Genomic DNA, 25,658 nt, shown 5'->3' with positions numbered 1-25,658 from the left:
TACAATTGTACTTGGAAGGTTGTTCTTGTAGCCCTTACTTCAGGTAAGAGGGTATCTGAGCTTCAAGCTGTCATGGCTGTTCTTCCCTTTTTAGTTTTTCACAGGGACAGGGTCTTTCTTTTTACTTATCCTTCTTTTATGCCCAAGGTCCTCAATGAGTTGTATCTTAATGATTCTGTTAATTTGCCTTCCTTTTTTTCCTTCTCCGCAGTCTGCAAGTGCGAAGGTTCTTCACACTTCGAATTTACATAGACAGCACAGATATTTAGATGCAACTAAGGATATTCATAAGTTGAGCAACTTTTTGTTCCCTTTCATCCCAGGCCTTTGCGGTTTGGCTGCCTCTAAGCAAATCATCTCATCCTGGATTTCTAAAGCCGTTTCCTTTTGTTTTTCTATTCACACAGTAAATCACTGAAGACATGACCATGTCCCTGTTCTGTAAAGGCTCATTCTACCAGAGCTGTTGCTGCTTCTGGTGCTTTTTTTTTTTTTTTTTTTTTTTTTTTTTTAAGGACTGGGTACAGATTCTGTTCTTGAAACTGCTACTCTGTTTTCTGTTCATAGCTTTACTAAACACTATAAGTTGGGTGTTACTTCTAGAGGAAGGGTTGCCTTTGCCAGGGCAATTCTGTTTTGGTTTTAGAGGGCTCGTCAGCTCCTTCCTCCTCCTAGGTTTCATCTTGAGCTTTTGTACTCTTCCTTACATAAAGAATACTGCAATTGTGATATGGAAGGACTTAGTATAGTTGAGTAAACTCTTACCATAACGGTAGATTTCCCTCTCTCCACTGTTGCAGTATTCGCTCCCTACCTCTGAACCCCCCTGCCCTGCCCTATTCTTGCTAGGGTTGCCACCTTTTGTCATGGCTAAAACCCAAGTAAAGCCACACCCCTTGTGTCAGCCATAACCCCGCCCATCCCAGTCCCTCTCCTGCCCACATTCCGCCCATTTTGAGGTGTCACGATGACATAATCCGGCAGAGAATGCTCTCTTTTTCCATTCCCGCTGCCTGCTTTTGGCTGATTTACTATGCTTTTCTGCAAAAAAGCATAGTAAATCAGCCGATTTGCAAACTCCAATAGTCTGTTTCCTTTTTGAAACAGAATACCGGAGTTTGTACAGTGTTTTCTGGACTACCAGAGAATCAGTTTGATTTCCGGATAGTTCAGAAAAAACGGAGGGGTGGCAACCCTGATTCTTGCCCTTTTGGCCAGGGAATCTTTTCTTTTTCTCCTCCTGGATGCATATGTTGCTCCTGGTCCCTACTGACATTCTGTTCCTCCTGAGGCATTTCATTTCTGAAGTATGTGCATCTGTACGTCACTTTTATGCCCCACTCCTTGTGTGAGGAGCAGATGTGTGACTTACTATGCCTATAAACAGTAAAGGCTTTGGTAAACTGGCCAGCCGTTGGCCTACCCTTGATAGTGGATCCTTTACATAAAGAATACTGCAACAGTGAAGAAGAGGATATCTACTGTTATGGTAAGATTAAATACAACTGTACTTTCTAGTGAAGTCTTGAGTTTTAATGTATAGCTTAGTGAGGCTGGATGGCATTTAGAGCGTCTCTTGTATTTTTTGGCTATTAAGATATGACTCATCCATGTGGCATCATTGCAGTGTTATGTCCCAGAGCAACAGCTTCATTTAGGAGATTTGCACATGAGAGCAAGCATCTCATTGCAGATCTTTATGTCCTCACCAGGCTGTCTGTGTTTTCTGTTGAAGCATAGTTAATAATGCATGCTTGTAAATGGGCTGTGCTAGAAGATAGGATCACCTTTGGCATTCAGGATGATAAGTGGAGAGAGACATTTTGTTGGGTGTAGAATTAGAGCTGCCCCCATTTGTCTAGAAAAAAATACACTATATGTTGACATTGTATAGGAAATGCAACATTTTAGGCATACAATATATGTCTCCAAAAGTAAAATATACTGTAAGTCAGTAACTTCTACCGATTTATATAAACATCTTGATAAGAATGTTGCTGTATTTTCTTTTTCCTTTTTCAGGTCTGGATTCACTGTCTCACTTCTTGAGTTCTGCTGGAGAAGAGGCGCAGCCTGGATTAACTATCTTGCTCAGCGAGATTCTGACAGCTGTGTATCTTAGCTTATTTGTACATGGTCTGGCAACACACTCCAGCAATGAACTATTTCGCATTGTTGCCCATCCCTTCACTGATCAGATGTGGCCTGCTGTTTTTGGGGGAGGTGCTCATATCCCTGTTAAAGAACAAAGATCAAGTCCCCTGAAGTCTGTCTCAGGTTAGTACATATTTTAAAATTTTACTAAATCGGTGTCATTTATTTTCATTTAGAAATTCTTTATTATACAATTACAATGGGGATGTTTTGGAGTGCCCAATAAGGAAACTGTAGAACATGCATACATGTAAAATACGTGCATAGTCTTTAACATTTGGTCTGACTTAGATAATGCTGAGGTACATAATGTAGAAAGAGTTGAAAATATTTCATTGATACAAAGATTTGCTTCACATTTATATTTAAGATGCAGCTGGCACTGTGTAGACAGTGAATTTTTTTTTTCATAGACATTGGGTCAGCGTTTCAACAGCACTTTCCTATACAAGTGTTCTGCGTGCTAGTTGTAAAGGCTTGCAGTTTTCTTAATTTCTTTAGCTTTTTCCCTGTTCCCATTGTTACTTAAGTTACCATACCTGTTTTTTTTTTCCTGCCCCTCTTGCTGCTGACATCTGCCTTTACTGCCCATCAAACCCCTTCATTCGTCTTTTCCCTTCCCAACAAGTGAAAGGGGTCTAGCTAATGCTGACATGACCCTGCAGGTAGCCCTCCTCCTCATCATATTCATTAGACAATATCCTTTTATCTATTCTGAAAGTTCCCATTCATACATTAGCTATTTTTTTAATAAAAACATTTTTATTAATGTCCGTATAACACAGTGTACTTGTTTTTTATTTCTTGTGCATGGCACACTTGTGATATCCTAGCGGCTAGACCAGATATTATGTAATGTTTATTGTAAACTTAAGTATTTGAGATCGTATACGCTAGTTCAGCCCAATACCACGAGTTGCATTTATATTCCGCAGACCAATGTTTGTTTCTGTATATTTGTTTTCAATACTTTGCCTGCTGTGCATTCTTAATGCCTAGTCCACAATGATAATTTTCTGACCATTGCAGTTTTCAAGCATTTACCCAGAACATCTGTTTTATTATCCCCCATATTAATTCACTATTTACATATTTACACTCATGATTCCACCGTCTGAACCCTGCTTGGCTTTTCCTACTGCAGCAGCAGCTGTTAACCTGCCCTGTGTTTGCTGTTTCTAGCATATGTTGCATTGCATGTAGGGTTTTCAGTGCTGCTGCTTCAGCCTCTCCCTCCTTCATTTTTTTTTTGTTTGCTGCTTGACCATTCCCTTTCACTTTACATCTGCCTTGTTTCCTTCACTAATATCAGCAGTCTCTTCCTGCCCTTACCTACTCCAGGATAGGCAGTGTTTGTACATCAATATATTTAATTTGCTATCTTCTGTTTCCTTTTTTCTGTGACTTTGTATTTATTTCTTCCCCTTCTTCCTTTATATTTCTTTTCCCTGTTCTGTTTTTTTTTTTCTTGTTTCCACATTCCTTACCACCCACCGTGTGGGCTGTTTAAATGAAATTAAATATCTTTTCTGTCTGCTACTTCAAATCCTTTACCCAGGTGGCCTGATCTTTAAGGCTCCTGCTAAAATTCTTGCCTCTCATAATTTTCCCTCCTGTACAATGTGTACTGTATAGGTATAAAATATTACCATATTTTGTTGCTTTTGTAGGGGGATCAACCCATAAGTGCTTCCATTTTTTTTAAGTATTTGCTGTCCTGTTTTCTCTTTCTATGTTTAGTTCTCACTCCTTATCTTTGTTTAGTATTTGCACTGACGTTTCAATTTTGTAATATTTGACACTTCAGTCACTTTATTAGTTTAATTCCGTGCTCTCCCCTTCCTTTGCCATCTTATTTTTATGTGACTTTTTAGGTAGAGAGACAGTGATGTAGAATTCTGTTTTGTTACAAGTCATTTAGAATGTAAGGGCATGTATTTTATTTCCTGTCATCAGTAGCTCAGTTTATGCCTCTCCTTAACTTCCCATATATATATATATATATATATATATATATATATATAGACACATACACACACCCACACCTGCGCTAAGAAATCCACACACACACACACACACACACATATATATATATATATATATATATATATATATATATATATATGTGTGTGTGTGTGTGTGTGTGTGTGTGTGTGTTGGTCAAGTTTTCAGAAACTCGAACTTCATGTAGGCTATATGATATGATCAAATTTCTGAAAACTCAAGCATTAAAACACACACAAATAATTTTTTAAAGTTTTGCCAGGAGGCACGCCCCCCTGCATCCCCTGCTAATTATATATACCAACCCTGAGATCGTATTACATTGAGGAAAACAGTAAATTTCCCAATTCTCACTGTACCACAATTCATATATACATGTTTGTGTGTGTTTATATAGGTAATTGTCCTTTGCATTTTTTTTTCATATAAAATTGTTTCACAGTTCCAGCTGTTGCACTTTTTGGCAAGTTAAATGTCTCTCTCATTTTACTGAACCTCCTTTATTCCTTTTCCTCGTCTTCAGTTTCTGCTTTTCTTCTTGCATCTTAGGTAATTGAAACTTTTTCTTTTAACCGTTGTCTCTTTTTAAAAATTAAAAAAAGGCTCTACAGTTCTTTCTCTCCCAAACTTTCTTCTTTGTAGTTTCTACTTCTTCTGCACATTTTGCTGTGCCTTTTTCTACACACTCCTCTCTGTGGTTTACTTTGTTTCTGTGGTTTTATGAAGTCTTTCCATCACTGAGTCTGAGCCTGAGAAGGTACTTGCTTGCCCATGAATGAAGGCGTGCAGCTTTGCTGGATATAACTGCCATCTTAGGTCTCTTGTCTTCTGTATTGCATCTCGTCTTCACCGTGTCTCTAGTGAGTAGTCTTGGTCTATGAAAACTCTCATTTCCCACCATAAGCCTCTTATCTGGCTTTCACACTTCTTTCAAAATCCTGGTCTCACAATCACCGGTCATGACTTATCATTTCCCTCTCTCAGGGAGTCATGCTGTGCGGTGAACTCTTTCAATCTGTATCTCTTCATTTGGCATGTTGGTACATTGCTGCTCCCATTTTTGTACAATTGCTTTGAGCCCACTCCTCCTTTTTGCTCAGCCACCCCAACAATCTTTATATTTTCCCTCCTTGGTCTATCTTTTAGGTCTTTTAAGTTAGTTTCTGACCATTTTGCCCATAATTTCAGAGATTTTCATTAATATGATGATGTAGGGCTGTGGCAGGTTCATTAAGGGTCATGTCAAATTTGTCCAGTCTTTTTTCATGTTTTTTTTTAATTTTCCTTTTAGGACTTACTTCAGTTTACGAATCTTGTACCAAATTATGGTGAGAGTTAACATCTGGTTTCCTGGGTCCTTTTTGTTGGTCATCTTGCTATTGTTCTCCTTTTCTATCCTGGTTTATTGTCTTCTGTTATTTTTGTTTGACATTCACCCTTCTTGTAGCTTGTTGCTCTCTCTGTTAGTGATTGTTGATCTAATGGAAAGCTTAACAGTTGATTTCTTCTACACTTTATTTTTTCTTATTTCTTGGGTAGCTGAAAAGCAGCACTTTTTGCTGCTGTTTAGTGAGCCACCATACATTGAATTCTACATTAACTTCTCTGTTGAAGTTAGTGATAAAATTCACAATATTAAAGTCTGAAATTAACTTTATGGTAAATGTTAATGTGATAACCTTATGTATGGTGATGCCATACTTGGTTTAACAGGTGTATTAACATTTAGGAAGAGTCATTGATATGTATTTTGGCAGATAGAAGTATTAGCATATGGGATCAGTGTAAGCTGCATTAACAGCTTGCCCATCTCCAATGTGGGTCCTGTTCTGTAGTACCAGGAAAATGTACGTCTGGCACAGACCATGTAGCAAAAACAGGGAGCACAAGGTGTGTGATGTAGTGCTGATATGCCAAGAAAAAAATGCATTGTTGCAGTATATGCACAAGATTAGATGTTTGCATGTGTTACTGAGATGGTATTTAAATCACTGCTTCAATAGCATGCATCGTTGGATCCCCCATATATGAGAAATAGGGATTACAAGAAGAACGTTCATTTGATAATGCTGCTGTTGCTGATGATGCTCAACAGACTTATTCATCCTGTCTGAGGGGAGAGTGGTTTTGAGAAGTTGCAGATGGACAAGTGCTCCTCTGAGTAAGAGCAAAAATAGATTAAAATAAAAGCACCACCAAGTTACAACTGCTTCACCCTTCCATTGTCTCCCAGCCTTCTACTCCTCTTCAGATGTTTGTTTGGAAATGGCTTTCTTCTTTTAGAGCTTTTACCTGTGGCATATGGATCAAGGAGGTATAGTAGCCTCTTGGCTGCTCCATAGAATTTGATTATTTCCCCCTGTAAATATGTCCTCCTTCCAAGGAACCAGCTATGAGAAACCGTATCCATTCTCAAGCAGTTGCTGACTACAAAGCAGTAAAACTGTTCTCTGTAGCAACAATTTTTACTTCTCGTAAAAAGGAGGCCTAATTGAGACCTTATCTCAGTTTGCAGTGCGTCTGACCTTAATAAGTATGTGACAGAAAAAAAGTTGATGCTCCACTCTACAGTCTTTTTTCCACCAGTTGACAAGACATGCCTTTCGCTTCACTTGGGTGAAGAATTCTTACCTGATCCCAAAGCATAAAAGCAGATGTACATTATAATATTCACCACCTCACTGCTCCAATCACAACATATGGGATTCCTGCCCTACAGTGAGCCATGTCAATTAAATTTAAGGCCTTGCTATGTCTAGACATTTCTGGCCCTGTGCCCCAGCTCGAAAGAATAATTTCTTTATTTACAACCATTTGGTCCCCCACATATTTGACAGTATTTTGTAGAGAATTTTGAAAATCTGCCATCTCATTATGCATCCCAAAAGCATGTTCCTGGTTACCACTTAGTTCCCTAACACACCTCCAACATTTGCTATTTACCAGAGGAAAAATTCTTTAAAATCTGCTTAGGGTATAAAAATACCTATGCAAATACTTCCAAGCAAAAATCCTAATCCTTTTGGACTTTGTTGCATACTTGGGAGTCATATATATGTTTTAACATTGTTCCCTAGTAATTTGTTTCCAGTTCTCTTTCCAATCTCCTTACTGTTATTGTGCAATATTTTATATGCCCTATGAATTATCTCCCTTTACACTGTAGCTTCTGTTCTATCAAAAGTCTTATTCAAGCAGGTCTTTCACTCAGGACTTCCATATCACTTCCTCTTGAACTGTATTCTGATATCAATCCAGGGTGGGAAGGATGTCCAAGATCACTGCACATTGAGTAACAGCTTATTTCTAGCTGTTCCAGTGTGAAAACAGAAACTCAGAAGAGAAGGCCAGTAGACTTGCATTTATGGGTAAATTTCAGTAACTGGCTAGTAAGTGTACTGCCTGGATGCCAGGAATAAAGAAATACACAAGACCTGGAAAAAATCAGCTACAAAAAAGTGAGGAAGAAATACTGACTGGAGAAAGTTCTGCAGCTGTTCAGCAAAATGCAATCTTCAGACATGACATCAGTAACCTACAGAAAGATGGAAGACAACCCCATACAAACCTGGTTAAAATAAAGGAATCACTGATGGAGTATTTCAACACAAACAAAAGGCTGGAAAAAATGGAAGAAGCTTTAAATAGATATTCAGATGAGGTGGTAAAGCTACAAAAATCAGAGGTCTAACTGAAGAAAAGGTTGGCTGAATATGAGACTGCTCGTGAAGAGATGTTTAAAAAAAAAAAGAGAGATAATTAGAGGGCAGAGCACACGGGGGAAATCTGTGATTTTCAGCTATACCAGAGAAGCTGGAAGGACCAGACTGCATTAATTTTATTGAAAGCACAAATAAGCAACTGGACTGGCATTTTTGCAGAAAGGTTGGACATGGCTGTGGTGAATACGTATTTTAACAAGAGGGAGGAGCATAGGGAGACATACAAGAGTGGAGGAAGATGCACACAGGTGGATTATATCTTATGTAGGAGGGCCAGTTTGAAGGAGATTGGAGACTGTAAAGCGGTGACCAGGGAAAGTGTAGTTAGGCAGCATAGGATGGTGGTTTGTAAGATGATGTTGGTGATCAAGAAGAGGAGGAGGAGGAGTGTGAGGACAGCACCAAGGATCAAGTGGTGGAAATTGAAAAAGGGTAATTGTGAAGTGGAGTTCAGGAAAGAGTTAAGACAGGCACTGGGTGGCAGTGAAGAGTTACCAAATAGCTGGGTAACTACAGCAGAGCTAGTAAGGGAGATAGCTAGAAAGGTGCTTGGTATGACATCTGGACAGAGGAAGGACAACAAGGAAACGTGGTGGAATGAGGAAGTACAGGAGAGTATACAGAGAAAGAGGTTGGCAAAGAAGAAGTGGGATTGGCAGAGAGATGAAGAAAGTAGACAGGAGTATAAGGAGATGAGGTGGATGGCAGAGAGAGAGGTGGCTAAGGATTAGGCATATGAAGAGTTGTATGAAAAGTTGGACACTAAGCAGGGAGAAAAGGACCTGTACCGATTGGCTAGACAGAGGAACCAAGCTAGGAAAGATGTACAGCAGGTAAAGGTGATAAAGGATAATGAGGGAAACATACTTACAAGCGAGGGGAGTGTGTTGAGCAGATGGAAAGAGTACTTTGAGGGGTTGATGAATGAAGAGAATGAGAGGGAGAGAAGGTTGCATGATGTGGGGATAGTGAATCATGAAGTGCAATGGATTAGCAAGGAGGAAGTAAGGATAGCTATGAAGAGGATGAAGAATGGAAAAGCTGTTGGTCCAGATGACATACCTGTGGAAGCATGGAGGTGTTTAAGTGAAATGGCAGTGGAGTTTTTAACCAGATTGTTCAATGAAATTTTTAAAAGTGAGAGGATGCCTGAGGAATGGAGAAAAAGTGTTTTGGTACCGCTTTTTAAGAATAAGGGTGATGTGCAGAGCTGTAAATAACTACAGAGGGATTAAATTGATCAGTCACAGCATGACATTATGGGAAAGAATAGTAGAAGCTAGGTTAAGAAGGGACATGATGATTAGTGATCAGCAGTATGATTTCATGCTGGGAAAGAGTACTACAGATGCAATGTTTGCTCTGAGATTGTTGATGGAGAAGTACGGAGAAGGTCAGAAGGAGTTGCGATGTGTTTTTGTAGACTTGGAGAAAGCATATGACAGGGTGCCTAGAGAGGAGTTGTGGCATTGTATGAGGAAGTCGGGAGTGTCAGAGAAGTATGTAAGAGTGGTACAGGATATGTACAAGGGTAGTGGGACAGCGGTGAGGTCTGCGGTGGGAGTGATGGATGCATTTAAGGTGGAGGTGAGATTACATCAAGGATCATCTCTGAGCCCTTTCTTATTTGTTATGGTGATGGACAGGTTGACAGATGAGATCAGACAGGAGTCCCCGTGGACTACGATGTTTGCAGATGACATTGTGATCTGTAGTAAGAGTAGGCAACAGGTGGAGGAGACCCTGGAGAGATGGAAATATGCTCTAGAGAGAAGAGGAATGAAGGTCAGCAGGACTAAGAATATATGTGTGTGAATGTGAGGGAGGATAAATGAATGGTGAGGATGCAAGGAGTAGAGGTGGCAAAGGTGGATGAGTTTAAATACTTGGGATCAGTAGTTCAGAGTAATGGTGAGTGTGGAAGAGAGGTGAAGAAGAGAGTACAGGCAGGATGGAGTGGGTGGAGAAGTGTGTCAGGAGTGATATGTGACGGACGAGTACCAGTAAGAGTGAAAGGGAAGGTCTACAAGAGGGTAGTGAGACCAGCTATGTTACATGGGTTGGAGACAGTGGCATTGACAAAAAGGCAGGAGTTAGAACTGGATGTGGCAGAGTTAAATATGTTAAGATTTGCACTGGGTGTGACAAGGGTGGACAGGATTAGGTATAAGTATATTAGAGGGTCAGCCCAGGTTGGAAGGTTTGGAGACAAAGCCAGAGAGGCAAGATTACGTTGGTTTGGACATGTGCTGAGGAGGGATGCTGAGTATATTGGGAAAAAGACGCCAAGGATGAAGCTACCAGGTAACAGGAAAAGAGGAAGGCTTAAGATAAGGTTTATGGATGTGGTGAGAGAGGACATGCAGATGGTTGGTGTGACAGATCAAGATGCAGAGGACAGGAAGAAATGGAAACAAATAATCTGCTGTGGCGACCCCTAACAGGAACAGCCGAAAGATGATGATGACTCATTGCACAACAAAATTGTTAATTGAAAGAGCACATCGTGTGTATGCTCCAAACCTGTCTATAAGAAGGCAGCCAAGGCCTTTAATGCTAAACTTGCAATCTACCAGCAGAAGGAGTTGATTCTGACAAAAGTGTTGCAGAAGGACAAAGTACTAAAAGTGGGAGACAGCAGAGTTTGTAGAGAATAATTACTCGTACAACAGACAGAATAGGAGCAAATTTATTCCAGTATTCAAAGAATGCCGAGATGCAGGTGTGAGATTCAAACTGCTGTACCCAGCAGTCTTCAAGGTATTCTTTCTTGGAGGGACAAAATCATATTTTTATGAAGTACATGATAAGGAGGAAATACAAAAGTTTGTCCAGCAACAAGTCAGCTGTGAAACAGGAGATACTGCTGCTCGTTCTTCTGGTAATAAAGAACACAGAGGGATTGCACCTGTGAAACCTTTTCAAAATTTTCTACGGAAAAAGTTGGAGAGAAGGAAGGGAGCATGAGAGTTGACTAGAATAATTGAAAGTACATTGGAATCGAAGCAGCGACAGGATTTCGGAGATTAACCGTAATAAAACCAGTAACTTAATATGGGATTAAAATGCAATAATTTGTGAAATGTGACAGAGCAAGAAAATCTGGAAATAATGGACTTTTTCAAAATTTGTTGGATTTGCTGGGGACTCTAAAGCATATGCCCTACTTCATGTCATGTCAGTGTTCAAAAAAGTGCTTTGGTGAGGGGACGTGGAGGGAGAAAGTTAACTGTATGTAAAGTTTTTTTTTCTTAAATAGTACCAATTTTGTGGCATGTGGTTTTCTTTACATGCTGTTAACTAAAGTCTTTTGTTCAGTTATATTTTAAGTATAATGGGGATTGCAAATGGGTACTCTCCCTTCTCTCGCTCTCGTTAACTTTTAAGAAATGTAGGCTCTGCAGTGAATTAAAAAATAGCCTGGTTAAAAGCACGATAAAAGAAAAATAATGTGCTTTTTCTTGTGCTTGCATAGGAAAATGACTGGATTAAAGATATTAGACTGGTTTAGTAACACGTTTTAAGAGAGAGCAGGTAAATGAAAAAGAACATTGAATATTATGAGGCTTTTTCCTAGCAAATACATGAATGCTCAGTAACAATTCTGCAGCTGGTCTTCATGTTTCAATGTAAACAATCTGATAGAGAGAAACTGGCTGTCTGGTTCTCATGTCTCCATGGAGACAATCTGATAGAGAAACTGGCTACAGTCTGGTGGATTGTGATCAGCTGAGGAAAAAAAATGGCTGAGAGATAATGTTCTCTGAAGCACTCAGGGGCTTTTCCAAGGTAGTTAATGTTCTCTGAAAACATTCAGGGGTTTTCCCAACTGGGAGAGCTATAAAGATAAGACAGCACTAATCAGCACTTAGCACAGGCTGCACCATGCATCTTAACCTAAAGGGAAGGTCATCCATGCTAACTCCAGTCTGTGAGTGTGGCTGTCAGTTTGGGACTTTTGTTCCTGTTAGGAGGGTAAAACTTCAATGTTTGAAGGTGTACATACTTTTGTGTGTTAATATTAAGTTAATAGATATTAAGGGGTTATTAGGGGTGTGGGTTTTTTTTTTTTTTTTTTTTTTGCAGGCTTTCAATAAAGGTTTTGTAAGATGTGACATAGGCTGAAATGTATATGACAAAAAAAAACTCTATAAATATTCAGCCTGCCAAACCGTGTATGCATGTAAAACAAAAGCTGGAACTAGAAATTTAACAAAAAAATAAGTTCTACATAAAACGTGGGAATAGTAACTTTTTAATACAATGATGCTTTCTTTAATGTCTTTAAATGTAAATGACCTCACAAATAAATACAAACAAGACAGAGTAGTGAACTATATTAAATGTATAGAGTGCAAATCGCTATGTTACAGGAAACACACTTAGAAAGGATTGAACATGTGAATTTGATAAAGGTTTTCAGGATGGTTATTGGGTAGAATACCTGGGACAAAGGAAAACAGCACTTGCATTAATTGCAAGAGGAGTTCCAATAGTGATAGAAGAAGTTAAAGAAGATAATAATGGCAGTTTTGTAGTGCTAAGGGGCTACTGGCAAGAGAGGAGGATTATACTGGCATGTATTTGCATTCCATCTAAAACTGCTATAATGGAGCTTAAGAAAATTCTTGGAGAAATAATCGATTTTCAGCAAAGAATATTACTTGTAGGTGGAGACTGGAATTTGATTTGTGGCAGTGAAGATGTGTCTGGAGGCCCAGAACAGAAAATATAACAAAGGAGGGTAGATTTTTGAAGAAATTTATGAAAATACTTAGCATGGAAGATATGAATTCAGTACTAGGAGTTTAGAGTGAATTTGCATATTATTCCCCAAGATATAAAAACTGGTCTAGGCCAGACAGAATTTACATTTCAGATGAACATGTGCATTTAATTGAAGGTCTTGATACCCACCCAATAACTATTTCAGATCATGTGCCAATCCAATAATAGCTAAAATAGAAACACAATTAATGAAGTAAAAATGAGACATTGGTGGTCCTCCACATATCTTTTGAAAAAGGAATTTAAGGAATAAGTAGTGGAGATTATTCAGGAGCTGTTAGAGAGGATAGACATTTCTTAATATAGGTATGAAGTAGGATAAAATTAAGGTGGAGTCTAAAAATAGGGGGGAATAAAAGAAGAGGAGCTATGGTTAAGAAGTAAGAATTATTTAGAATGACTGACAAGTGTTAAAGTATTGCAGAACAGGGGGAATCTCACAGAAGTAGAAAAGGATTGGCTGCAGAATGCTAGGCGGAAAATAGGGTATTACCTTGATATTATGCACAAGCTTAGTAAGATTGGTGTTAAACAACTGTTTTTTGATAACACTAGAGCACAAAATTTTTTAGCACGACGACTCAGGCAACAGAAAGTAGAAAGGGCTGTTGCCAAACTAAGGGAGCCTATAACAAATAAGGTATCAAGAAATCCTGTAGCCTTATTAGAAATATTTTGGAAATTCTTTGAGAGTCTGTATAAAGCAGAGAAATATGAAAATCAAGAAAAGATGCAAATAGAAATGTTTATAGAAGAAATTAAGTATGCCAATGTTAGAGGTAGATGAGGCTCAATTACTAAGAGGATAGTAGGAGATGAGATAAAAATTGTGATGTATAACCAATCTACAGCAAAGTCCCTAGGAATAGATGGTATTCCTGTGGAAGTTTGGAAGCTAGGAGGAAAAAAAACGATGTAGATCTGGAAGATTTTGTTTAACAGTATCTTAAGAGAAGTCCCACCATCCTGGAAGAAAGCAGTGGTAGCTGTAATACCTAAAGAGGGTAAAGACCCATCAGATCCACCTTCATACAGGCCAATTTCAGTTCTAAACTATGATTATAAAGTAGTAAAAAACACAAACCACCATGATTTCTAAGTTTCAGGCTCAAATAAGCAAACAATTCCAAGTACACACGTGAACCCAAAAACAGCAGACTGCTCCAGTTCTTCAAACCTATTTATTCACAAAGGTATGCATGCTTTTTTGCAGGTTGTACTGCTTCATCAGATGCAAACAAGAATAAAAAAGACTGCATTAAATACTTTAATAAACAAATCACATGATGCATTTCCCTTAACTCTAAAAGAGACAGTCCTAACAATACATAGCATTATGCACACTAACTAAAAAACATATAAAGGATAAAAACATTATATCTGATATGAATATAAACTCATTTTAAAACAGTAGCTACACAAATACTCTACACTAAGTACTGCTACTTCATCTGCATAAGCGCCTACTCTTTAGTTTAGGTTTAATGGGCATGTAAAAACACGCTGGTAGTATTTATATACTTGCAAGCAGCACATTTGCCACAGGGAAATGTTCTCTTATCTACTCTCTCTCAATTCTAGGAATTTTAGGTTAGCAAAGATGGTTATTAAGAGATGTCATCTTTTTATATATAAACCTTGGTTTGGTATCTAAAATTCCTGTAAGACTTTCATCAGTCATTAGAATGTTCCAGTGTCTCTCAATAACTCTCTGATATGTAACATTATCACTTGCATAAAACGTGGGTATTCTCAACTTCATATCCTTACCAAAATCCTGTGACACTACTGCATCATTTAACTTAGTTGTTTGGTTGGAAAAATAGTGTTTGGCACTGGTATCTCTCATTTTCCTTACAGCTTCAATATTTTCAGCAATTTCTTTGTTCTAATAACATCTCTCAGTGAATGCTTTCCTCAAATTATTAGTGTGATGTTGGTAATCACTTTCAAGTGCACTTAACCTGGACATCCTAAATGCTTGACTGCAGGATTACATTCTTAAAAATGTATAGTGGGTGCATACTTCCCCTATGAAGAAGGTAGTTACGATACCATGGTTTTCTTAACACATTTGTATAAATACCATCACCATTTTTCCTATGTTCACATCTAAAAAATGTATACTTGTGCTAGATGTTTCAGAAGAAAACTGTAAATATGTTCTACTACTCTTAATATTGTCCATAAAGTCGTGAAACTGTTCAGTGGTCCCACTCCAAAAAAATAAATAAATCATCCACAAATCTGCGATAAAATGAAATAAATGTATTAAATACATTTGAGAAATTATGTATTGAAGATTTCTGTAAAATTGATGTTGGAAAGAAGAATAAGAACAAGTATAATTTGCCGACAGCTGAATAATTAGCACTGAAAGAGCATGAAAATTGTTAACATCATTGTGAAGACCTGCTGATAAAGGGGGTCCAATTCTGATTTTTGATAGTGTTAGATACATAGCAGATATGTTAAATATGTTGGCTGATCAAACATTTTATGCGAAAGTTAATAAGAGACATGTAGACAACATGATTCAGAGTGTCTATAATGTGTTAAACGGGCTGTTTAAATCTGATATCATAGATAAGTTTGCATGATTATTTTTTTGTTGCACATCCCCTTATTCCTGTCATCAGTGGCCTTCCTAAACTGCATAAAGACCCTGTTCACCCTCCTTTTAGACCCATAGTCGCAGGTTATGACTAGTGCACTGAACCAGCATCTATTTTTCTTGAAAAACAGCTGTGACCTGTTCTTAACACTATTCCACATGTGTTGAGAGACACTACGCAGTTTTAGAAGACTTGTATGATTATACTTGCAGCTCACAAAGCACATTTTTGTTAGTTACAATGGATGCATCTTCTTTCTTTACTGGAATTCCTAATGACATGGGTATAATTTGTGTTAAAAAGTTGTTGAATGCCTTTTCTGATTTTGATTAAATTAAAATCGAGTTAATTTTAGTGTTATTAGACATGTTATTAGTGAATAATGTGTTTTTATTTGACAACAAATTTTATTGGCAGAAGCATGGTGTGGCTATGGGCACATCTTGTGCCAACAGCTATGAAAGTGCTGTCATGGTGACCTGGGAACAGGAATTTGTGATCAATTGTACATATTTAAATGCTATGTTTTTTAACTGTATAATGCAAATAATACTTAATGTGGAGATTTTCTCCCTGGGCCTCCGCTGAAAACGGACCTGTGTCCAGTCTGACTCTCCCGGTCAACAAATGTAAATAAAATAAATATAAGGAGTTTATTTCATTTTATCGCAGATTTGTGGATGATTTGTTTATTTTGTGGAGTGGGTCCACTGAACAGTTTCATGACTTTTTGGACTATATTAATAGTAGTACAACATATTTACAGTTTTCTTCTGAAACATCTAGTACAAGTATATATTTTTTTAGATATGAACATAGGAAAGAATGGTGATGGTAGTTTAATGTGTTCAGAAAATGATTATATTGTAACCATCTTCTTCATAGGGGAAGTATGCACCCATAACGCATTTTTAAGAATGTAATCCGCAGTCAAGTGTTTAGGAGGTCCAGGGTAAGTGCACTTACCAACATCACACCAATAATTTGAGAAAAGCATTCGCAGAGAGAGGCTATCAGAACAAAGAAATTGCTGAAAATATTGAAGCTGTAAGGAAAGTGAGATACCAGTGCCAAACCCTATTTTTCCAACCAAATAACTAAGTTAAATTAGGCAGTAGTGTCACAGGATTTTGGTAAGGGTATGAAGTTGAGAATACCCAAGTTTTATGCAAGTGATAATGTTATGTATCAGAGAGTTATTGAGAGACACTGGAACATTCTAATGACTGATGAAAGTCTTACGGGAATTTTAGATACCAAACCAAGGTTTATATATAAAAAGATGACATCTTTTAAGAACTGTCTTTGCTACCCTAAAATTCATAGAACTGAGACAGTAGATAAGAACATTTCCCTGTGGTAAATGTGCTGCTTGCAAGTATATAAATGCTACCAATGTGTTTTTACATCCTGATCAAAAAAATAATATACATTTAATATATATGCAACCTGTAGTTCAGAACACACAATGTATTTAGCTTCTTGCATAGTGTGTGCTAAATGTTATGTTGGGAAAACAGATAGAGCCCTGCATGATCACATAAAAGAACATGTTTATCATATTACTAAGGGCAACCAAAATAGTGCCCTTTCTAAACATGTCTTGGAGAGAGATTTGACACACACATTTTCATTTATAGCTATTGGTAGAGTGAGAGTGCCAGATGTGGTGATATTAGAAAAAGTACTGAACAACTGAAAGCCAAATGGATAATCAGGCTCAGAAGCGACTATGGGCATGGGTGGAATGACAGGGTGCCCATTAAACCAAAACTAAAGAGCAGGAGCCTATGCAGATGAAGTAACAGTACTTGGTATAGAGTATTTGTGTAGCTACTGTTTTAAAATTAGTTTATATTCCAATTAGATATATTGTTTTTATCCATTTTATATGTTTTATAGTTAGTGTGCATAATGCTATGTAGTGTTAGGACTGTTTCTCTTTTAGAGCTAAGTAGAGTTAAGTGAAATGCATCATGTGATTTGTTTATTAGAGTATTTAATGCAGTCTTTTTTATTCTTGTTTGTATCTGATGAAGCAGTACAACCTGCAAAAGCGCTCATACCTTTGTGAATAAAGAGATTTGAAGAAATGGAGCAGTCTGCCGTTTTTGGGTTCACTTGTGTACTTGGATATGATTGTAAAGTGTTCATGTCTATAATGGCTAAAAGAATGGCAACATTAATGCCAAAACTGATAGATATGGGTCGATGTGTTTTTTTGGAGGGGGGGGGGGGCAAACATTTGACATTAACAGAACATTGATGATCCAGAGGGAAGCAGCATGTAAGAAAATACCATTGTTGATGGGGCTTAATGCAAAGAAAGCATTTGATAGAATAATCTGGAACTTTATGAGCAGGGCAATGGAAGCAATTGCATTTCCTGAAAAAATATAAGGTTGAGTAGGAGAATACAAGAGGGATTGGAGGCAAAAATTAACGTGGGTGGGGTCCTCTCTGATAATTTCTGCTTGAGCAGAGGAACCAGACAGGGGTGTCCTCTTTCCCCTTTATTATTTGCATTATATTTAGAACCACTGGCAAAGAAAATAAGGGGCTCAGAAATTCAAGGATATAATTGGTATAGTACTCATGAAAAGCTGGCTTTATTTGCAAATGATATTTTATACCTGACAAAACCAGAAAATGACATTACAGTATTGTGGAACATTTTGAGATATTTTCAAAGTTTTACAGGATACAAAATTAAAGAAGCTAAAACGAAGGCAATAGTGATAAAGTATGTACCCACACATTAACTGGTTCAGGAATACCCATATTTATGGGGACATGATGAATTAAAATATTTAAGAGTATGGATTAAAAATGATTTTAGTGTGGCAGCTAAGGATATGTGGGAAGAGACTAAACAAAAGATAATCCAAAAACTGAGAAAATGGAAGTCTTGTTATATGGATAGTAAGATACAAGCAGTTAAAATGTTTAGTTTTATACACAAATCAGGCATATTTTTATCAATGAGAGAAGTTGTGGGTAGCAGTTAGTAAAGAGCTGAAGGACTATATCTGGGAGGGGAAGTCGGTAAGCGTCAAGTGGGATAAGATGATTCTTCCAATAGAACATGACGGATTGGGATTACCCAATTTGAAGTGGTATTTCACACCTACACAGTTAAGACTCCTATACATAGCGCAAACAGAACACTAAAATTCAAAGTGGAAAGGGGTGATGAAATGGGGGGAGGGCTCAAAAAACAAGGAGAGACTGGGAGTTTGGATGCAGGCCTTTAAGGAGAATAACAATAATCATGCAGAATATTTTATCCATAAAGTACCAGAAAGTATTCTAAAACTAAACCAACATAGGACTAGAGAAAGGAAATTCTGCCAATAGGGATGACTGCAATTAGGGATACAGACAATAGGTAAAAGGGGGTCAGAGTTTATTGGAGAAAATCAGCAAAGGGAACCACGGTAGTGGGAGCAAATAACTAGAGAGAGAAAGATGATAGAATGAGAAGACACCAAGAATTTATTTGGATTGTAGGTTAGAGATTGCCTTCCCTATCAAGGATTGATATCGGAGTATAGGCAAAGATAAAGAAATAGGGGGTTTTAAATGAAAGACCAGCACTGATGAAGATTTTAATAGAAACTAGAACAGAAGCTCCCATTAAAAAATGAATAATTAGTAGAGCAGCTAAAATATTGCATGATAACTATAAGAATCAATCAGAAGAGGTTAAAAAGGATTTGGAAGAGAGATTGGATAAACAGCTCGCAAAGAAACAATGTGAAGATACATGTATAGTGAATATAAAAAGTGTACACACCCCTGTTAAATGCCAGATTTTTGTGATATAAAAAAGAGACCACAATAAATAATTTCAAAACTTTTCCCAACTTTAATGTGACCTATAACCTGTACAATTCAATTGAAAAGCAAACAAATCTGTTAGGGTGAAAAATATAAAAAATAAAAAACGTACAATAAGCTGGTTGCATAAGTGTGCACAATGTTAAACTAATACTTTGTTGAAGCACATTTTGATTTAATTACAGCATTCAGTCTTCTTGGGTACACACCTGCCATCAATTAACTCTGATTAACCCCAAATAAAGTTCAGCTGTCCTAGTAGGATTTTCCTGACATGTACCCATTTGCTTGCTACAGCAAAAGCCATGGTTAGCAGAGAGCTTACAAAGCATCAGAGAGATCTCATTGTCGAAAGGTATCAGTCAGGGGAAGGGTACAAAAAAATTTCCACAGCACTGGATGTATACTGTGGAACACAGTGAAGACAGTCATCAAAAAGTGAAGAAAATATGGGACAACAGTGACGTTGCAAAGAACTGGACGTCCCTCCAAAATTGATGAAAAGACTAGATGAAAACTGGTCAGGGAGGCTACCAAGAGACTACAGCAACACTGAAGGAGCTGCAGGAATTTCTGGCAAGTAGTGGTTGTGTACTACATGTGACAACAATCTCCCATATTCTCCATATGTCTGGGCTGTGGGGTAGGGTTGCAAGATGGAAGCCTTTTCTTACACACAAACATACAGGCCCAGCTAAAATTTCCAAAATAATACATCAAGTCTACCAAAAGCATGCGGGAAAATGTGTTATGGTCTGATAAGACCAAGGTTGAACTTTTTGAACACAATTCCAAAAGGTACATTTGGCTCAAACACACTTCACATCACCTAAAGAACACCATCCCCACAGTGAAGCACGGTGGTGGCAGTATCATGCTTTGTGGTTGCTTTTCTGCAGCTGGAACTGGGGCTTTAGTCAAGGTGGAGGAAATTATGAACAGTTCCAAATACCAGTCACTTCTGGCCCAAAACCTTCAGGTGTCTGCTAGAAAGATGAAGAGGAGTTTCACCTTTCAACATGACAATGACCCCAAGCATACATCCAAATCAACAAAAGAATGGCTTCACCAGAAAAAATTAAAGGTTTAGAATGGCCCAGCCAGAGCCCAGACGTAACTCCAATAGAAAATCTGTGGGATGACCTGAAGAGGGCTGTACACAAGAGGATGCCCTCATAATCTGACAGCTTTGGCGTGCTTTTGCAAGGAAGAGTGGGCAGATATTGTCAAGTCAAGATGTGCCATGCTGATAGACTACTACCCAAGAAGACTGAATGCTGTAATTAAATCAAAAGTTGCTTCAACAAAGTATTAGTTTAAGGGTGTGCACACTGTTTTTCAATTGAATTGTACAGGTCATAGGTCACATTAAAGGTAGGAAAAGTTTTGAAATGATTTATTGTGGTCTCATTTTTTTTTACATCACAAAAAAATGGCATTTTAAAAGGGGTGTGTAAACTCCACTATATGTCTCCCAAATATGCAGCAAAATCTAGAAGATTTAGGATTTTTTGGCTTGAAATGTTTACATAGATATTTTTATGCCCCAAGTAGACTCCATAGAATTTTTCCTCAGGTAAGTGTTGGAAGTGTGAAGGGGAAGAAAGGGGTAATTGGGAACATATGTTATGGGTGTGCGGTGAGCTGGCGGTCTTTAATAATTCCCTGCAGGATGCACTGTCAGAGATGCTGGGTGGGCAGATTGGTCTAACGAGGGTGATAATTTTTCTGAGCTATGGTACAGAATCAGAATTGCCTAGATGTGGTAAGGCCTTGCCGTGTCTAATAACGGTAGCTGCCAAAAAAACAGTTACTAGAAAATGGAAATCAAAATGTAAATGAACTATACTGGAAGTAGTGAATATAGTAACAGAGATGAAACAACTGAAATTGGTATCTTTAGAAAAGGGTAGTAGCAAACTACAACAGGAAAAAATGGGAATTATAGGAACAATACATACAAGAGAAGAATAAGGTCTAAAAGGAGTCAGGACTTAAATGAGCTATATAATGTTTGAGTGAGAAAGTTTGGGTAGATTATAAGTGATGTATAATGTTTGCAACTGGGAGTGTGGCAGTATGGCTTGTGATTTAAAATGCTTGCAACTAGGATTGTGTCAGTGTGATTTGTGTTCACTAGTGTCTTCTCATTTCTCCTTGGCGTGCTTCTCTGCATGTTTATGCCTCAAATTGTGACTAATAGTAACCGCTAATGCCTCTTCAGTGTGGAACCAAGTATGCAACATCCTTTACAGTAGACCATTCCAAAGATGATATGCATAATGCAGAACTGCCTTTTGACTGAATCTAGCACAAGTTCCTGGTTTGGCACCTATGTCTGTAATGAACACAGACAACCAGTGAATGGTCTTCTGTTTGTAAATGTTTACTCTCCCAAGTCCCTGCTTATGCTTATCAAGGATAGCATAACTTGTCAGAGATTTGGATGCATGGCTAGGCATAAAAAGGAGACCGCGGTCATTTACCTAATACACACCAATGAATACGGACCACAACCCATACTGTGTTTGGGCCTAAGTAAAACAAACAGTAGTGATCCTCTTTGTGTGAGGCTTGCTCCTCATAGTCAAATTATTAACATTTTCAGAGTCACTATCTAACATCTGTAAAAAATACAGAATCATCAATAATAAGGCAGACAAAAGATTACCCAGCATATAGTAGCAGCTGTAAATAACCAAATTTTCCTACCCTATGTATCTCTCCCCATAGTTCCTCACCTAACTTTTCTCCTTCCCTATACTCCTCCAGCTCCTTTCTTGTTTCTATTTCTTGTTTATTAAAAGTAATGTTCATATGTTTTTGTAGCCATGCCATTTTTTCTGTTTGTTACTTTATATTAATTTGTACACATGAATTCTACTTGTATTCTGTAATGTATACTTTATGTATAAAAAAAAATTATTGTACCATGCTAACACTGTATTTGTGGAGCTGTTCTCTCCAGGCCTTCACTGAAAACGGGCTGTCTTAGGCCCAGTTGGTCTGTCCCACTAAACAAATAGAAGTAAATAAATAAATTATCTGTATAACTGGAAGTATGCCAACACACCTGGCTGATGATACGTGTAAGAGCATGCAGATTCCGTAATTTGCCAAGAAAGAATTGCTTATGTCAGTTGATTCACCCTTTTTACCACCGAGGTCCTTGCATCCAAGTGGGGTGGAGTTAGCTGAAGCCAACAAAGTAAAATGAGTTCTGGAAGTTTGCCCATCCACATGGCTCATTGTAGGCAGGAATCCTACATGTCTGAACTCTGTTTTACTTGCTGGCTTCAGCCAACTCCATCTCACATACATGGAGGTACTCACTAAAAGTCTACCAAAAGAAAAGAGACCTCCCAAATGCACACCACCCACACTCACCAGTAAGCATAAAGAAACCACTGCACATATCAACACACACATCCATTTCTCAACAAATAAGCCCTTAAGTGAAAACATATCAAATGTCTTGGTCATAGGCAACTCCATAGTGAGACACGCAGATCTCCCCCTTACCATACTGGACAAGGATAAGGTCTTGGTCAGCAGCCTGTCAGATGCTAGGATCTGTCAAATCACGCATGCACTCAAGTCGCTCAACAAGTACTGTTATTACTCTGTCATAGTCCATGTTGGAGTGAATGACTTGAGATGCACCTCTTTGGACTATATGAAGAGACACATGACAGAATTCTGATTATTTGTCTGAGACAGGTATGTTCCTAGCCCTAAGCAGTATCCTACCCTCACCAGGATGGTGCCACAATATAAACAATATATGATCGACTTCCAACAATTGGCTCAGCTTCTCATATCGGTCCAGGGAGATTCAGTATTTGTCAACCTGGAAGAATATGGTAGATGGACCTTGCTTCTTTGCTAGAGATGGTCTGTACCTGTCCACCCTAGGCTTTTTAATGCTGGCAGAGGACCTTGTCTCCCTCCCCCCATAGTGCCCGTTTTAGGCAATGTCAAAACAAATTTCCAACATAACTAAATCTAATCAAGACAAACTCAGGGTCATGCTGCATAATGCTAGGAGTTTAAACACAAAACTGCACTTCCTGGAAGCACTCCTCACCTTGGAGGATGCTGATGTGTGTGCAGTTACAGAGACATGGTTCAATGCCATTCAAAGCACCCCGGCTGTGCAAGTCTAAAGTGCCTTCCACACGTTCAGATCTCAAAATTAGTGTGAAGGAACAAGGATGGAGATGTATCCATCTTCATTAAAACAAAATGCACTTCGAGACTGGTCAAACAGCATGAATATCTCGAACCACTCCATGTCCAGTTAACTATTGGGAAAGTACCATACCACAGCATTGCTAGCTGTAGATTCCCCACCATGAACCAGGATAAGCATACCATGTACCTCTATTTACTGGAATCCTTTGCCGTACAGCCCAACACCTTAGTGATGGCAGATTTCAAATATCCTTCCATAGATTGGGGGAAGTACAAGAGCAGAAACATGCTCACACAGAGATTTCTGGGGACTTGAACAGAAATGCTCTGGAATGGATAGTCTGCACCCCCATTAGGGGCTCTAATGTTCTGGACATAGTGCTCACCAACATGGGGGGGGGTCACTGTACTTCCCCATGCATGTTGCCCTCCCTGGTTAGGTCAGACCACAGATCAGTCTCGTTTGAAGTAACAACTGTAACAGACACCCTCACAGGAAAAAAAATATAAAAAAACTTCACCAAAGCTAACCACAGCATACTAAGTGATGGTATATAAAGCTTCATACCACCCACAATCACAGACACAGATAATCACTATACAGAAGTTGTACGCAAATGCCCTGTACAGACACTTGAGTGACTGCATAAACTCTGCTGTACCTGACTGGATCAAAACCAGATGTTCCTGTAAAAACAAACCACCGTGGCAGACTAAAAGTTATAAACAAATTAAATAACAAGAGGAAGTAACTGTTGTCCAAAAGCAAGAGGGATATCACAGTGCCGAGGAAGAGTTCCCTCCCAAGTCTAAACAGGAAAATCAGAAGTCTTGTAGTCTTCTAAAGCAAATTATGAAACTAAAATCGCATCCCTAGCCAAGGATAATCATAAGACATTCTTTAACTACGTCTAAAATCTAAAAGGGAATGCCCAGCTATATGCCAAAATGGTTGTAGATGGGATCACTCATACTACACAGGAAGATATCGCCAACCTGCTAGTTGACCGATTCAGTGCAAATTTCACCACTTTATCCCTACCTACCATATCCCAAAGCATACCTTACACCAGCCGTCTGCCTAGTATCTCTAGAGAATAGGTCATCACTTTACTCACAAAAGACAAAAACATAGCCTCAAATGGGACCAGATAATATCCCAGGTTCGTGTTTAATCTAAAACAAGGCCTGATGGACCCACTTGGCATTCTCTTTAATCATAGCTTGAGAACTGGCTGTGTTCCTGCAGAATGGATAACAGCAACAGTAATTCCCTTGCACAAAGGGGGGGCATCCACTGACCCTGAGAACTACAGGCCTATTTGTCTAACCAGCCTCATCTGCAAGACCATGGAAGAATTGTTATGGACCTCATCAACAACGACATAGGCGACCTCCAAATGCTGGACCCAACCTAGTTTGCCTTCATTAAGGGTGTATAATGCTTTATTAAACCTGGCAGACTACTGTGATAATGTCACCAAAGCTATGGAGGAAGGTAAGGCAGTGCACACAGCCTATCTCAACTTTGCCAAGGCTTTCAATACAATTCCCTACTGTGGCATCATTGAGAAACTCTCCCAGATAGGGATTAACCCTTACAATACTAGATCGGTAGACAGTTGGCTCACAGAACACACACTCAAAATTGGTGACTCCGCATCCACCAATAGACCCGTCACCAGTGGAGTACCACAGGGGTCTGTGCTGGACCCCTTACTATGTGGCATCTGTTTTTCAGAAGTCCAGGCCAAAGTAGATGACCTTTGACTCACCAAGTTTGCTGATTGCAAACTGGGAGCAATCCTTGAGTCCCCCAGTGATGTCAACGTATTACAGGAAGGGCTAACAAGTAAATGTTTGGTGCCAAAGCCATTATCTAAAACAAAATGCAAAAAATACATAATTATTCCCTTTGACAAAATGAAATTCCCTACAAATTACAATATTTACAGCAACCCCCTGAGTTCCAACCTAGTGGTGCGAGACTCGAGAACACAGGTTGATAGCAATCTGTACTTTGACCTAGACCATCAAGTTTCGACAGTGGTAAGGAAAGCCCTCTACACTGTACTCGACCCTCACCAGACTACTAATAGTGTATAATGCATCCTTTTGCATGTACCTCACCAGACACCTGTTAGCAGATGGAGAGATCTCAGAGGTTTTTCACTAAGGCCATGACCTACATGGACAGGCTGAAAGCCCTGTCACTGTCTTATAGGCTGCTGAGAGGTGAATTGTGCCTGGCCAATAGGGCAATCTCCAACCCTGCTTTAATGAAAATGCTGCACATCTGCAAGTCAAATGGCTCAAGAGTCACTTGCTCTATGGATGTCAA

The 25,658-nt window shown here is 38.6% G+C and overlaps 1 protein-coding gene across 1 annotated transcript in view; it reads left to right on the top strand.

Moving 5' to 3' along the window:
• DMXL1 (Dmx like 1) overlaps positions 1–25,658 on the top strand; it is a 2,737,735-nt gene that overhangs the window by 1,657,456 nt on the left and 1,054,621 nt on the right. The window contains exon 29 of the mRNA XM_044059165.1: positions 2,023–2,277. Within this exon, the coding sequence (XP_043915100.1) occupies positions 2,023–2,277 (255 nt within the window). The remainder of the gene's footprint in view (positions 1–2,022; positions 2,278–25,658) is intronic.

This window comes from Protopterus annectens, chromosome 17.part0, assembly GCF_019279795.1.
Source record: "Protopterus annectens isolate FY-2018-M chromosome 17.part0, PAN1.0, whole genome shotgun sequence".
Classification (NCBI taxonomy): Eukaryota; Metazoa; Chordata; order Ceratodontiformes; family Protopteridae; genus Protopterus; species Protopterus annectens.
Note: the sequence above shows the minus strand (reverse complement) of the source record. Positions and strands in the feature narration are given on the sequence as shown.